Source organism: Phalacrocorax carbo, chromosome 9, assembly GCF_963921805.1.
Source record: "Phalacrocorax carbo chromosome 9, bPhaCar2.1, whole genome shotgun sequence".
NCBI lineage: Eukaryota > Metazoa > Chordata > Aves > Suliformes > Phalacrocoracidae > Phalacrocorax > Phalacrocorax carbo.
This window is the reverse complement of record NC_087521.1, coordinates 31,866,745-31,883,150: the sequence shown is the minus strand read 5'-3', so window position 1 is coordinate 31,883,150 and position 16,406 is coordinate 31,866,745. Positions and strand designations below refer to the sequence as shown.

The window sequence follows — 16,406 nt, the reverse complement described above, 5'->3', positions numbered from 1 at the left end:
GCACTCGTGTAGGAAGGACCTGCTACACTGAGAAGAGCAGTGGGTAAAAAGGAAAACTGTACTAAATGATCATACTGTTCTGGAACTGAACTGAAAAGAAAACAATGGGAAAACTTTAGAATGCTTTTCGGGTTTTTTTCAGTTGGAAGTTAACTCTGTGGATTCAGACAAATATTTTAATAGCCTGTGATGATTTCTCCTTGTGTAGCAGTCCAGTATGAATAATCACAAATGCTAAAGAAAATTCTGTTTAGTTTACAAGTTTAAAAGAATTACATTCATGACAGTTAAAAATATTCAGGTTTTTGGAGTGAGGAAGCAGCTTGTGCATATCTCTGCTGTCTGATTATCTTTTCAGAGTTGGATGATCATTTTCATTTGTACTGACCTGATGGCAATTAGAATGCACTTACATGCTTTCAGTGATTTAAAAACCTCATCTTCTGCAGAACAGGCTTCACTCTAACTTCCTTATTTTGTCATCTCAGAATGAAAATGCAGTGTTTTCAGGGAGATTTTTTGCTTTTATATTCATTTTTAGATTGCGTTGGTTTCCATGTGTTACACTCTTCAGTAAAGAGAAGATGCCCTTCCTTTCAGTACTAGTTATCGCTTCCACATCTGGTCTTTTTAAGATAATACAGATGTGTTTTATGACTGCTGTAGACATACGATTTTAGTTATCCTTACCCTTTCTAAAGAAATCAATTTTTTTTTATAGGTCCTTGTTGCAACTACAATAATTATCCAGAATATTGGAGGTAAGAAACTTCATATGCTCAATATTAACTGAGTGGAGTATAACCTCTAGAGTCTACAAAGCTCCACAAACACCAAAGGCAACGGTTAAATGAAAGCGTTCTTAAGAGACTGATTAAAAGGACAGAAAACTTAAAGGAAAGGCTTATGTGATTGTACTCAGCGGAAGTGCTGTAGTCATGGGGTAGATGGGGAGACTTAGGGGGATTGGATTGTATGCCTGACACTCCATCCCAGGATGTGGAGCACATCCATTATAGCTGGCATTGCTGACTGGAGGGGGCTGAGGGAGCATAATCTCTTCTCCACTGTTCTGTACATTTGCATCTGGTAGCTACATTTTATCATATCATGTGTTTTGGTTTTTGCTGTTGGAACTTGCTTAGGCATTTTAGTGATTTGTGTTACAACCAAATGTTTACTTAGCCATGAGGTTTCATATGTTCTTTATTAATGGTAGCTTTTTTTTTATTAGTTCAATACCTTGTTTTTTGGGGGGGTGGTTTAGTTTGTTGACGTTCATCATATGAGCTGATAACCTATGTTGTCGTATGCTAGGCTGTCCAGTTAAATTATTCTTATTTTGTCTTCCTTGGTGCATGACATAATTAAATAACAGTAGCTTTCTTTGTATTAAAATAAGCTTCTAAGCATTTAAACTCTTACTCAGGTATGTGCACATACTTGAGAGTTACTCAATAGTAGTGCCCTTAGAATTTAATAGCCTGAAAGCAGACTGTGTTTAACAGAACAATTTTAAATTTTTTTGGCCATAAATGTTTTGGATGCTTTGAGGGATGAGGGAGTTATGTGAATGCTCCCTCCTTTCAGTCCCCTGCCCCCAAGAATATACACATGTTCACATACACTGACATAAGGAAACAGCATTCCAGCACTGTTGTTCTTTCCTTTAGGATTACCTGTGGAGTCCAGACAATTCAGTGATTGCTGTTTTTTGTCACTATGTAGGGACCCAGAACTAGGCCAAGTAGCTGCTTTTATGATAAAATTGGATTTTTTTCTAATACTAAATGCTCCAGTAATAAAAATTGCCTAACTGAAATGGCTGTAAAAACCCAAGCATTAATTTCAAGCAGGCGTGAACATACTAATTCCAAGATTGAAGATTATTTATTCATACAGGTTTTAGAGGATGTTCTGTAGCAATGAACAAAGTTTTGAATTTCCTTTCCAGTTTGAGTGGACCTCTAAATGAGCAGTACTAGTGAAGGAGGGATACACAGTACAGGTTCTGGAGACACTGGGATCGTGTACAAGACTCTGTGGTCAAAGGAAATCGTGGCTCTCATTTTTTCCTCATAGCAGTTCATAACCTTCTCTGTGTCATTTTTAATAAAACTCATCTCAGTAACTCTAGACCCCCAGACTATTGCATGCTAGATATTATTGAACTACTTATTCCATCTTCTGCAGTGGCCTTCTCTGCCAACAAGTTGGGCCTGGTTTTCCAACCAGTGGTTTTGAGTTAAACTAGTTAAACTAGTTAAAAAGTAGGTTTTTGCAAGTTGGAACTCTTCTTTCAAATATTTTTAGTGACCTCATTTTGATGGAAGCTTTCAAAACTGTTTTGGTTCTTCTGGTTCCAAGGGCAATACCTTTCATGTGAGAGAATAGTAGTAGTTCGTGCATCTGGTGTGTTTGTTTGCAAAGATCCCTTTGTTTCAAATGCGCTGAAAAGAGAAAGCTGACTTTCCTTCTCTGAATCAGTCAGTGTTAGTAGTGCCCAAGCATGTCTGTGAGGAAGGGTGATCGGTGGAAACATGGGTTGCAAGCTGGGCCTCATTGGCACCTTCTTCCATACAGATGATGTATTATTGTGCTGTCATCGCAAGGAGCTATCACAGCTTCTGGTTAGTGTTTAGATTTCTGTTTGGGAGCAGAGCTCCCAGCTGCGTTATTTCTCTCCTTAACAACTGCCTTTGGCAGAGTCCTGCGATGCTGCAGTCCAAGTCAGCAGAGCAGCACTGTGTCAGGAGTTGTCTCTGAAGATGACTATACTGCTGGCTAACAGGCTCTTAAAAATAGGAGGGATGAAGAGCTCTCTTCGCCTCTTCCTGAGCCTTGACTCTTGAAGAAATGCATATACAGAAAGGAAATTTTCCAGTCTTTCCGGTCCATCTACAGATGTTGAATGGGAGCGGTGAAGCTGTGTGGTGTAGTTTGTCCTGAATGGGAGCTGTGCTGGAATTAAGCCTGAAACTTCCCCCTTCCCCTTAGTGCGCTTTGGTGGGTGTTCCCCTCTTTGTTTTTTTTGTCCGTTTGAAGCACCCAGCAGCACCGTGCCTGCTGGGCAGACATCCAGACTCTGTCGACATCTTTAATTTCAGAGTAAGGCTAAAAATAACATTGTTTTCTGTTACCTCCTCTATCATCAGACCTGTGTACATTGCATCATACGGTATCTTCTTTCAGAAGTGATTAGAGAGCATGAGATAATGAGCGATGGTTTGTGATTAAAATAAGCAGCTTTGCTAGGGTTATTGTCACTATCAGCATCTAGTCTGGGCTTTTCTAAAGTTTGCTCTGATCGCTTTTAAAAATAAGTGCGGAAGTGATTTACGTTCATTTGTGGTGGACAGAGCTTTTTAGTAATCACTTTAATATAGTTACACTTTCTAATTTGTCATCTTTGCTTTTTAAAAAAGAAAGCTTAAGGTGTACATTCAAATTTGACATCCTGACTGCATACACTTCGGGATTTGTGTAATGCAGGGGTTTATTTTTCTACTAGCAGGATACCCAAAGGAGGAAAAAAAAATAATTTTTTTGTACAGCGCAGGAAAGCACTGGTCGGTGAAGTTTGGCATTTTAAATGTTAAAAAAAATTTATTTCAAGTACATTGCTTGAGAATTTAGCATGTATCTCTAACATGAGTGCTTACCTTTCCTGCAGATTTTTAATCATCTTTTGGAACACTTTATGTTATGTTAACCCAAGTAACCAAATAGCAAAATCCATTTAAGTACCAAGGATTAACTAAGGGTGCATCAGGATAATGCGTTAACTTCGCAATATCCAAATGTAAATTAAGGTCATCTGAAATATGGTGTCTTAAAGACTTTATAGAGCATATACAAATCCTTAGCTTAGAGTGATTAAACTTTGGGAATATTTGCTCAGCTTTCCTTATGTCAATATGTACTTGTTCTTGCAATATAGGTATTTGCTAATAAAGTGAAACCAAAAGGTTGAATGGGATGGCAAGAGCTACTCATTTTTATATTGTTCTGCTTGTTGGTATTTTGGGCCAATCCAGCAGCCCTTCAATCTAAATAACTAGTGACTAGTGATATGGGAACTGTCTTGCTCTTGGAAGAGCCAGTTAGCGTGTCTGTGGGGTTGCGAAGTAGGTGCTAGAAAGGAAACTCTCAAATCGCATGCTGCCAGACTGTTATTTGGTCTGTCCATTCCTCCCAACCCTTTTCCTTTACCCCATGTCTTGTTTGGAAGATCGCTCCACTTAGTCTGTTTCTTCCCTGCCATGCAGAAGAAGTCCTTGAAGGATGTCAGAACTTGTCACGTGCCCTCTAGATGAGAGAGGGCCCCTGGGGAAGTTGGGTGCCTGGAGGTGTAGAAGGAGTGAGGGAGGCTGCTATAGAAAACGCTGAGCTGCATGGCTCTGCTGGATCTTTATGTAATCCTTCCCAGGAGCGACTGGAGTTGGACGGAGTCCCCGCTATTGTTTTAATAGCGCTGTGCTTCTAGGAAGTGATGGATGAGGCACAGTGGGCCAAAGCCGTGGCCCTGCGTCACGCAGCCCTTCCCCCTCTCCTGCCCGGGAACTTCTGCGAGCTTCCTAGATGCTTTCCGAAGGGGGGAAGGAAGATGGGGATTTCTCCTCCTGGAATTGTCCTCTCTGTGGATGTGGCTGAAAAGTAGGACAGTCCACAGCCATGTGTCTGAGAAGAAGTTGGTAGACTTCTTAAAGCATATGTAATGAAGTTAGAGAAGGAATTATTTTAGCAAGGCCGGTGGAAAAATGGAGACAAACACAATAAAGCATTGCACAAGAGCAGCTCTCAGTCTGTTGCCAACACTAACAAATCCTCAGCATTGAGGTCTAGCAGGAAGTATGCGGAGAGTTTTACAGCGTACTTCTCTGGGCTGCAGGCTGGTATCAGCTGAAGGTCACTGCTGTAGGGAGAACAGCCGGTCCCAGAGGGCCTGGTAGCTGTGATACACAGACACGTATATCGAAACTGCTGGGAACATGAGTTTAATTATGTAAAATTTATTAGCAGTGGGATTAAGTGCAACAGGAGAACCTGCAGGACAGCCATGTAGCATAGGTGGTCTGTATGAGGATTTTTTTCTTGCAGCAGACTTTTCTTCTTGTTTCAACTTCTTTCAATAGGCTGAGATACAGAGGGGAATTCTTGTGCTGAGGATCAGTATGAGTAACTTGCCTGTCTTGGCTTGTGCCCAGTGATCATTGCAGTCACTCTTTGGAGCTAAGCTTTCCAGACAGCTCTCTTAATTTTACAAAGAATTATGTGCTTTCTAATATAAATACAGTTTAATTAAGTATAATTTCTGTAGCTGGTGCTTGCAGATTTTGTTTCAGTATTCTGCAGTTAATGTGTCTTCAAAGGTACACCTTTTTTTGTTGGTTGTGGTGGTTTTTTTATGTTGTTGGTTTTTTTTTAAAGAATAAATAATGAGGAAAAGAGGTGGTTGTGTATCCCTGGAGTGCTGTTACATCCCTCGGTCTGCCTGAATGCTATAGGCAGTAAATGGGTTACAGGGTTAGTTATGATGGGAGATTCAGTTCAGTCAACGTGACAGATAATACACAGAAACCCTGCTATGAACGTAGTACATGCTAAATATGTATTTACAATTGGAGAGTTCATATTTTTCAAGCTTTGCAAAGTAAATCAAGAGGTGTAACCACGAGAAGAAGCGGGGCGGGTGAGCGGAGCAGCAGCGCTCTCGCATCACCATCTGCTGGCCTCGCCTGGCCTCGCACACCCTGGGCTGCCTTCCCGGGAGAGCTGCTGGGCTCCTCGGGAACCTCCAGTGTTCTCCTTCCCACCCCCCCCAATCCCCCCCTTTTTTTTGTGAGTTAATGAAATATTTAACTTAAGAATTTGCTTGGGGAGAAGGGTACATGTGTTCCCTCTGTGTCAGTACTTACAGATGCTGCGTGTTGATTCAAAAACAAAACTACCTTGTCTTATCAAGTCAATGGGCTATTTTTGGTTTGCAGATTTCCCCCCCTTCCCCCCCAAGTTCATCCATTATGAAATCTGGTTTTAAAAGGGTTTACAAAATTTGTCTCAAATGGAGCAAATTTTTTTTTTGAGAATGGGGGGTGGCTGGGAATATCCTTTTTGTAATCAGGGTGCATTACGCTACAAACTTTGAAAATAAATGAATGGTGCAAATCATGGAAGAATAACACAGCTTGTTATGTACTGAGACCTGCATTGTTAATATCTTAAGAAATTACTGAGCTCCCTTTAAATATGGGAAATCTAATTCTCTTTTCAAACAAACTTGAATGTTTGTTTTCTCAGTGCTGTTTGCTTTTGACCTGAAAGCCTAATTATCCTTACTGATTCAAAGTGAGGATTTCCAGTGTAGAGCTGCCTTAATTGAGGGCAGGTTTGTCAGCTCCTGTACTAATTTAACAATTGATGACCCATGTGTTTGTGTTCTCATATGGCAGTGGATAGTTGTTGGAAGGTTTGATACTGTAAAGAATATTAAGCCTGCTTTAAATAAAAAACCCCAAAATCCCACCTTGCAGCTATACTTCAGAATGGAATATATGATGAGCTATGCAGAAAATATTTAAGTTTTATTAGCATAACTGTAGAGATACAGTTAAAATAATGAAGTTTTACCAAAATAAATCTGCTGCCCATGTGTTCCTTGTAGAATAAGAAAGACTTTTTTTTTTTTAAGCTTGCCATAGGTAGGTTCTAGGTAAAAACTAAACTTAGAAGGAGAGGGGAGCAGAAATTCATCAGGATGAGTGTCCATAACATGAAGACTAGCAAAGAAGTTGACAACCTATTTCTGTTCTCAGAACTTCTCCATATGAACAAGTATTATGTCTCCTTTCACACACTCCCTTCTACATCTGGATTTAAAAACAAATAAATGATCCCAACATTTTTTTTCCATTTTCAAGCTTCCACAAAGAGGAAATATTAAAAGCAAAATATCAAGTAATTGGGAGACTTGTTATAATTGACTATGTGGGGGATTTGTTGCAAAATGAAAACAAAAGAGGATAATCTTAAGGCTATATGATGTGAGGGCTAAAATAGTTGATGGTTTTCAGTGGTACCCATGCCTCATTCTTGATGTTTCCACAATTCGAATTATTGACGAGGAACTCGATGCAATACTGAAGTACCTCCCATCTTGCTATTCCATTCTAATTCTTTGACAGGAAAAATGGGATTTTGCCAAAAATCCTCTCTAGTTTCACTTTCTTTCTTGAAATCCTTCCCTGCTTTCCTTTTTAACTTTGTCACATTGTTTGGATTAGGACAGATTCAATTTTAAACAACTTCCGCACCAGCAAAGGGAGGCACAAAGCCCAGAGGGGTTTGTCAGTGCAGTTGCTATGAAAGATCCAGCTCGGTTGGGCTGGAGTGTGCAGCGACCGGTAGCATTTATTCTGCTGTTTCTGTCTTTCAGCTCCTAATCTTTTCAGTGTTTTGGGAAAAATAGAGATCTTGCTGACTGAACTCTTTAGAGGATGAGAGTTACAAGCATTTTAATTTCTCTTAATTATCTATAGGCATTTGTGAGGAATCTGTGTCGTATCTGGTATTCCCCGTGATGAGAATCGACATTGCTCTGAGTGCTTGTCCCAAGCCCTGAATCAGCACCCCTCTTTTTTTAAGTAGCCAGTGTGGCTGTATTGATAGAACCTATTTCTTTTTTCCCCAGGCCCCTATCTTCTCCTGGGAAGTTTGGAGGGCAGCTTGGTTCCATTTTTGCACAGTGCTTAATAATGTAAGACATCTTTATAGCAATCTAGTATGAAGAGCTACAGTGGTAGATCAGGAAAAACTAACCAGAAGAGTAAGATTCAGTCCCTTCAGTAAAGTGATTTGAAGGGATTTACTGCCAGCCATTTTCTAAGGAAGGAATAATTTATATGTTTACCCAGAAGTTTAATGTTTGTATTCTCTTGCATTGTTGCTGTGGACTTCAGCAATTAATCTTTTTGTGGTAGGATGATAAGGAGAAGCTACACTTCTTTTTCTGGTAACCAAAAAGCCACTCACATATTTGATTTTAAGATTGGGCTACCTCAGAAGAGATATTTTGGGGACTGTTTTAAAAAATATAACCTTGACTTCTCTTTTCTCCAGCAACTAATGTATTTTCAGGTAGGGGCACATGTGCTCAGTGTTAAACTATACTGTAGCACAATAAGGACATTCTGACTAATGTGTGCATGGTATGTATATTTATTAGAGAGTCATATCTCGTGGTGGCACTACAGGTTATAATAACAAAAGTGTAAGGCAAGTACCCTATTTTATATTTTACGAACATCTCTTTTTCTGTCAGAGCTAATAATACCAAGTTTTCAGAACGTAGCCAAGTGATACATATTTTAGGAATGTAATTTCTTGCTGCTTTCAAGACAGTGGTAAGCCTACTGAATAATACAGTAGTAATATAATTTTGATTTCTGCTGAATACTGTTTTATGGCATTTCTGTGAGAAGGTCTACTGAGAAGTTCAAACCTGCTTAGTTTTCCATCAAGTACCTCTTGGTGCGTACTGAAAATTATTTAAATATAACATAATATATGCAAACTTATGACCTAAAAACTGAGAAGCGACTAAATGAGGGTTGCTCACATAGTTGTAGTTCAGCACTTGTTGCATAAAGCCTCAGACTACGTCATTGTACACCATTTGTTTTGCAGGAAGCCTGTCTCACTCAGTGGCTTACGTTGCCAAGAGAAGGTGACATGAAGAAAACATAACATTCTTTTTTAATTTAGGCAATGAGACTAGGTTGCAAGAGCAGTAAGTTCTGCTCTGTCATGCTATGTGCGTGCAAACGGGGTGAACTCTGAAGGGAATGTTGCTTCTGACATTAGCTAATTCTTTTTGAACGCTTGACTTCTAAAGATGAATGTAAACTTATTGTAATTTTTGTATGTGGTAAAAGTTGCCTTAAAAGTTAGCCGTTAAAACATTTAAATTATTTTCAAAATGACAGAGGAAGTTGCTATTTCCAAGTGGAATAAATTAAAGCACAAGGTATGCTTTTTGTTGTGTGTACTTGTGTCGGAGTTTAGCCTTGTGACTGTGTAATCTCTTCCTTCCGTTATACATTAAGGCTGCCAAGGATAGCTGACGTTTAATTTTTACAATATAACTTGACGTGCCTTTTGTCATGGTAGCCGTCAGGGAAGTTAAGTAAAATTTCTTATTTGGAGCAAAGGATACATGACTTTCTGTCTGTCGTACCGTATGCGTTCTCTTCCTACGTGAGATAGTTTTTTTTCAAGTTGCTCTGCCCTTTTTCAAGATGCTTCACTGTTTTGGTTTCAGCTTTAAAAGACAAAGAACGTTCTTTGCTCACTTTGTAGTGTGTTTCAGAGCATTACACAGTGGTCGGTGTCTCTTCTTTCATGCTGAGTAAAGCTACAAGGAGCTGTTGCTCATGAGAATTACAGCTGTGTTTGTTAAGTGAAGAAAAAGCAGGATTTGGCTTTTTAAACTGTATTTAGTGTGGGCGTCCTGCTCAGGTTTATGTCGCGATTCATGTCTTATCAAAGCATCAGAATATAAATAAAATGATTTATTATTTATTTTCTTCATATTGTAGAACAAACAAGAGAATATAAACTGGGGGGAAAAAATCCTACTATGTGAGATTGTTTCCCATATGCCCGGAGAAAGGAAGAAAGATGCATACAAATGTTTAGCATGTGCAAGTTTCTTGGTGCATGATTGGCTCCCTACTTAGGAGTGGAATTCAGTGAAATAGGACTCCTCTCTTAAAAACAAAGAGTAAGCACACAACAAAGGATAAGTGATCAAATGATTAGCCAGAGGCTAATAGGAATGCAAGGGAAGAGTGACAGATTGCATATTAGGAGGAAATTTGATCTGGAAATTAATTTGAAGTTTTCTGCAGCTGAGGCTGCAAAAGAAGTAATTTTAAAATCTTTCTGAAGGACAAATATGAAAATTCTGACTTGCTTGTGTATAAAGTGTTGTATAATACAAGAAAGAAGGCTAATGGAGAAATAAAGTTGAATTATCATTTAGAGGAATTTTTTCCCCCCCCCAGTTTTTTAAAAATCTGTCTTTGCTTAGGGTGAAATATGCATCAGCCTGTAGCTTAGCGTGAGAAATTGTGTTAATTTATTTACAAATTCTGGTGATTCAGAATTATGTATGCTGTAAGGTTCTCTGTGGTTGAATCTACATTCTGTTGTATGCAAATAGGAGAGTAAAATCAGGACAGCAAATAAATACCTCACCAGACACAATCAACAACTACATGTCAACAGGGAAATAGACTTGAATATTGGAAAAAACAGAGCTTTTAATTATGAAGAAGTGAATATTTCCTTATTTAGTGACCTACCAAATGGTTTTAATTTAACCTTGTGGTAGGTAGATGTCACTTTGTATTAATAGAATTTGCTTTCTTTATAGAGACCACATTACCTTTCTTCAAAATTTAACATTAACTGCTGTAGTGCAGCAGTGTGTGAGTTCACACGTTTTTTTTTTTGGTTCAAAACATTCTTTAAAAAAAAAAACCACACTCAAAAATCAGCTTATGGAAGTTTGCTGGTTTACCTCTTAAAATTTGTGTTTTCATTTTAAAGCATTAATAAACACATCACGGTAAAATTCTAAAGAATTAATAAATACAGAACAGTAAAATCTGAATACAACATGAATTTTGGTCAAGCTTTAAATGTAACTAAACTTTTGTTGGCATGTTACTAAAATTGCTGCTGAAGGATGGAAATAAGTTTCATGTAGGCTTCGATATTTGAAGTTGTTTGTAAAGCTTGATTTTTTCTGAATAATTCTCTGCTGTTTTTTGACTCATATAAATACTTGGTGCTTATGTAAAAAAAGCCACATGAACAGTATGAGAAGGTATCAGTATAAGTTGTAATTTAAAAAACCTCTCATTCATGCCTTAGATCATTTTACATAGTGAAGGAGGAGTGATCCAGTGAAGTAGCTTTTGGATTGACGTGCATGCATCATGGCACTTTTCTGAATAGAATTACAAACGCTTAATTTCAAGTTGACGGTCCTATAAGAGTAACTAAAGATTTCTCCTCTGATTTGCAGTTCCTGTATGGTTTTGCACTTTACATTGTTGTAGGGTTCTTCTTGGCAGTGGGTTTAGCATGAGAAGTGGAGATCTGTCACTGATAATCCTCTTACTTCCGAGGGCCGAAGCATCCAGTATATAAAGAACCTTTCAAGTCCTATTCTTGTCTTCACATTTCTGTCATAGATTTATTTAGTGCAACTGAGCAACTATAAAAACTGAGTCTAAAAAAAAAAAAGGATTGATAGAAACAAACCTTATTATTTACCCTCGTCGTTAACAATGTCTTATACGGAGTAAAGAAGAAGAAGTTCTGCAGCCTTGTAGTCTGTCTCTAGCCTGTAGGTCCATATTCCCAGGTAAAAGGTCAGGCCAATATATTGTTCTGCCTTTTAGTCCTTTGCATTATGTTTTCCTTGTTTCAAGACTCACATCGTAACAGTCTCTTTGGAGGCATTAGCTAACATTAGTACAATACTCAGGGATTTGCAGCTATTTTTAAAGGAAGTATATAAGAAAACAAACCCTGATTCTGGTGCCGTGGTGTCTAATATATAGCCAAGATGTTCCAGTCGTAACCACTCTAGTTAAGCTGTGCTAATTGTTCCAACCAGAGATACTGGTATTCCTCTACTAAATCTCCTCTGTTTCTCTTTGCAGCTATGTCATCTTATCTTTTAATTGTTAAATCTGAACTTCCTGGTGCTGTTGCGGGGTTCTTAAGTGGAGACGAGAGTGGGTAAGGAAAAATGCTTCATACGTTCTGTATTTGTCTTGAAGGAGAAAGTGGTTCGGGACTGCTTAAAGAGATGGGTACTGACACTTCCCTCTGATCTCACATGCTAAAAAATGAGTTATTTACAGGAGTTCGTGGAATATGAAATGTATTTGGCATGTGCAAGCATTCTGCAGCACACACACATACAGAGCGTGATACTTTCCTCATAACAATTTCCCATCAGACAACATTAAAGTCAGTGGCAAAACTCCATCTACAGAAATCTCCCTTCTGTAAAAATTTAAAAGGGGAAGCAAGGGGGGACAGGAGGGACAGCAGGAGAAACATTTAAACTGCTGTCATGTTATCACTTCACGTATTTCAAAACCACAGTACAAAAACCGGCAGACATTTAAATTTAAATATTTTGTTGTCTTGCTCCAGTAATTGGACTTGTCTTGGGAAAAAAGCCAGGTTTCCAGAGTTGGTTTATAATTCTGTAACTTGGCTCCCAGTAAAGAAATTATTCTTTGCAATTGAGCTATAAAGCTGTATGTGAGGAGTGTGTCCCTCAGATTTCTGTCAGAACTGCCCCGAGAAATCTGTGCCTGTGCTAAGACAAACATTGCAGCTTCAGCACTGAAATATCTTGTTCAATCTGTTCCAGTGCTGCTGTCATTCGTAACAGTGTACCTTAGATTGTGTTACGGCTGTTTTTCCGAACAGTTATTCTCAGATGTTTTGAGCTCAAAACTTTCTCTGGATTGAACTGTGGTGAAATTGTCCCAGTGCTGTGTGATGCTTGTATTACTCCTGAATATTGTGGGTGAATTTTAAGTTTGAAATTGTTTTTTAGAAGGTACTTTAGGTCATGTTGTATTCTGTGATGTATAACTTTTCCATTTTATAATGAACATTTTGAGAAACAAAGTGTGGTGGTAATCTTCCTTTCTGTCTTTCTGCCCTCCTAGCCCTTGTGATAACATGGTTTTAGTAAGGGGCTTTTTAAAAAAACTATTATGTTTTATGTGTATATGTAATTTTTAGTCTGCTAATGTATGTTTTCCAGCTGTGATCGTCATCAGCTTTTCATTTGGGTGCTAGCACCTTCAAGATCGTACTTCTAACTCCACTCTTCATATGCAGTAGCATTGAGCCTGTTGCTGTATCTGCTGCGTGTGTGTTCCGGTCTGTCCGTCCCCAAATTTAGCACAGAACATCACTTACTAATGTTTTTAATTTTATGTCAGCTGTTTATGCAAAGTGACTTTTCCCAACAAAGATACACTTTTAAACAAACAGCTTATAAACACTCATAACAGGTAGAATCTGGAGGTCCCGCATGTGTGCATACCGCTCAAAGGGCATAAACAACTTATTTATTAAGGTGCCTATTTGACAACACTCCTACCAGCTTTGGCTGTTGTTCGCGGTCCTGGTGCAGATCACCTGGATGCGAACACTGGTGAAGTCGCAGACAGGTTACAGTGGCTGCACTGGTTATTACAAATCATCTGAGCCATGGTAGTTCTCAGTGCACTGTCACTGCCACCTTCCGTACTTCTTCCTTAGTTGAAGTTACAGCTTGAGATGGGAGTGAAGTTCAATTTTGCATTTAGAAAGAGCTGAAGTTGTCCCTAGGCTGACAATCAACTTACTGCTTGAGCTGTGGTTAGTATTCCTGAGTCTTGTCGTGTTTCTGCCCCTGTAACTGGGAGTTCTTCCATTGATATATGTTTCTTTGACACAATATGACTCCTCTGTTCTTTGCCCAAACAAAGAGCCAGCTGCATGACCATCTCTGCCCACATCTATATTTCATATATTTTGCCGTATTAATTGCCGTGGTAGACCTCAATCTTTTGCTTCTGTGTATTTCTCCACAGATGCTGAGAGTAGTTTTTCACTAACAGAGTTTTTAAACTGTAGGAAATTATTCAACAGAACTAGGTAATCAAATATCAAGCCTAAGTAGCAACTTATTTATGCGAAGGGCGTAAATTAGTTTGATTAAACTATTTTAACTGGACCACTTGTTTCCAGATGTGGTTCCATGACTGTTCTGTTCTTGTTAAGTCATTATAGCATCTGATACCTTTTCATTTGGGTGCAGAATTTATCTTTAACTGTAGTTAGAATGTATCAAATGTGTCAGTTAAAATATTTTTCACAGATAGTTTATATGCATATACCATTGCAAGGCATACTTTCGGGAAAGCCAGTTAAAGAATGTTTTGCGCATTGAATTATTTTTATAGATAAAGGGTAGCAGGTGTGCATGTGTTTGAAAGGCTCAGAGCCAGTGTGCAATACATCTTCATGTCTTTCTTAAAAAACAAAAACATACAATAGGAACACTTGTTAATTGCAAGTTGAGATGTTTCAATCTGTCTGCATGACAAGAATTCCACATAGTTCTGATGACATGAACGTAGTTTCAAATGAGGGTTGTGTTAAAAAGTTGTAATTTGTGAGCCCTCTGTTAACATTTAATGACCCTGTCAGGAGGATATGATTGATGCAATTAAGTTGTCTTGCTTGTGTGTTATATAATTGATATGGACTGAGAGTAAGATCCTAATTTAGAACATATGAATCTCTTGTCCTGTTGCATTCAGGAATGAAATTAAAGCGATTTATAAATGTCTGCTTTTAGTTAAAATATGGAGGAGGGAGGAGGAACATCTGCATGCCAAAGCATTTTCAGTAGAGTCAAGGATTTATATTGCATATTTCAGACTTGGAACACTTTTATCATATAGGATTAAATTTGTAGATCAAACTGATTTTAAAGGCGATATCAAAACATTTATTCTGCCTTTGGAAAATAAGTGTATTTCAACAACAGTATTTTGGGGAAAAAAATTGTCATATTTTTCAATAACCAGTAAACGGTCCACTATTCAGTTTTCTGAGATCTTTTTAAATAACAGAATTAGTATTCCAAAATTAAGCAGTTTACAAAATTATTTTTTATCCTTCCTATCATCTCATTGCAGTTTTCCTCTCTCTTTTCCCCCTCGCCCCCAGTGTTTTTTCATTTACCATAAAATAACCAAAATAATTCTTTTTCTGGCCTGCCAAGCTTGTGAGCTACAATGGCAACGGTGGATTTGCTGCATGCTTAGAATCGGGAGGCTTAAATCAGAGGTCCCACCTGTACACAGGGTGTAGCACTCATTATATGTTTGGCTACTGCTATGATACTGTTCCTCCTAATCTGAACATCCACCATACTAAAAAGACAGTGAAAGTTTAAAAATATGTGAATGCTAGATGTTGACAACATGAAGAATACTACAGCAGGGAGCTGATCTTGGCAAAGTCATTTTTTCACTGTAGCAGTAGCAGACCTGGGCTAGTAATACATTTTTTTTTTTTGAAGAGTGATGTATTTTGAGTAGTTTTTAATATGGACATTGTTACTTAAGTGTTACTTTGATTTTTGATGTGGTTAAGATACCCTCAACCTTGAAATTTCTCTGTTCATTTTTATTATGTATTTTTCTGAATGAGTGACTCAAGTGGTTGTCCATGATGTATGACAGTAGCTAATATAGGTATATGGTAATTTTTCTTTAACACAGGTGTTACACTACTTTCCTTATGATAACCTGAGGTGCTGCCTGTTTATTAGGTGCTAACCATATCCTGGACTAAATAAACTTGAAGGTCAAAGGCCAAGGTGTTTATAGGTAGTAAAGTCGGAGGCTGATGTGCAAGATGTTTATCAGTACAGGATATGGTTATTACCAAGTTAGGGGGAGCCACCCTCAAGATGTTTCTGTTTCTTAACAACTTATACATCTGTACTTTCATCAGTCTGGAGATGAGATTTTGATACTTGGAACAGATTTTAAATGCATTAAGACTTCCTATGCTTCTACAACGCTTTTTAAATATGTATAGTGTTATGTATAAACATTCTAGCAGATTTCTTTAGCATTATTTCCATCCCTTCTGTCCTTTAATCTTGGTGTGGATGTATGCAAAGAATAAGTGATCACTTTGTGCAAAGTTAAAGATAAGAAAGTTCTTTATTGCTGTTCTTTCTTATATCACCCCTGGACATCAGACATCATTTCGAGTTAACTGGTGGTTGATTTACTTGTTTTCTTCTATTGTTTGAGTGCCGTGATGATAGGTGTAATGAAACTTGGGCAGAAGAGAAAGTTGGTATGTTTTGAAAACATAATTGAATTTCCAAACAACTAGGTTGGGTAGCTTAGCTGTCTGTTTCACACCTCTTGAAAATGGTAAGAAACTAAAGTCATATAGGAGTAATAAAATGGAAGGGAAGTTCAGCAGTAGGTGGGAATTAAGGGTGCTGTTTCTTCTAGTTGTGTAAATACACGACTCGGTGTAATCCAATTCAAGATACATGTAGTGTACTGTGTAAGTACTTCTATTGGAAATTTGTAGAGTATGAAATGGCCTTCCCTTTGATCATTGCTTTGAATAAAGGCAGGGATTTGTGTAGTGTGTTGCTGAGAAATAACTTCACACACGTCAGACCTCTGATCCATGCAGACACTTGCCTGGGGAACTCTGCCTGCCATGCTGGTTTGTTATGGGATGGTGCTCTGCTTCCTCATTATCTGGGAACTCTATTT

General features: G+C 38.2%; 2 protein-coding genes across 3 annotated transcripts in view; one reads left to right on the top strand and one right to left on the bottom strand.

Moving 5' to 3' along the window:
• TRMT5 (tRNA methyltransferase 5) overlaps window positions 1-16,406 on the bottom strand; it is a 67,449-nt gene that overhangs the window by 15,189 nt on the left and 35,854 nt on the right. The window lies entirely within an intron of this gene.
• The window catches only part of SLC38A6 (solute carrier family 38 member 6), a 45,968-nt gene that overhangs the window by 8,473 nt on the left and 21,089 nt on the right, over window positions 1-16,406 (top strand). For both annotated transcript variants that reach the window (XM_064460985.1, XM_064460986.1), the window contains exons 5-6: window positions 722-761; window positions 11,736-11,814. In XM_064460985.1, coding sequence (XP_064317055.1) covers window positions 722-761; window positions 11,736-11,814 — 119 coding nt within the window. The remainder of the gene's footprint in view (window positions 1-721; window positions 762-11,735; window positions 11,815-16,406) is intronic.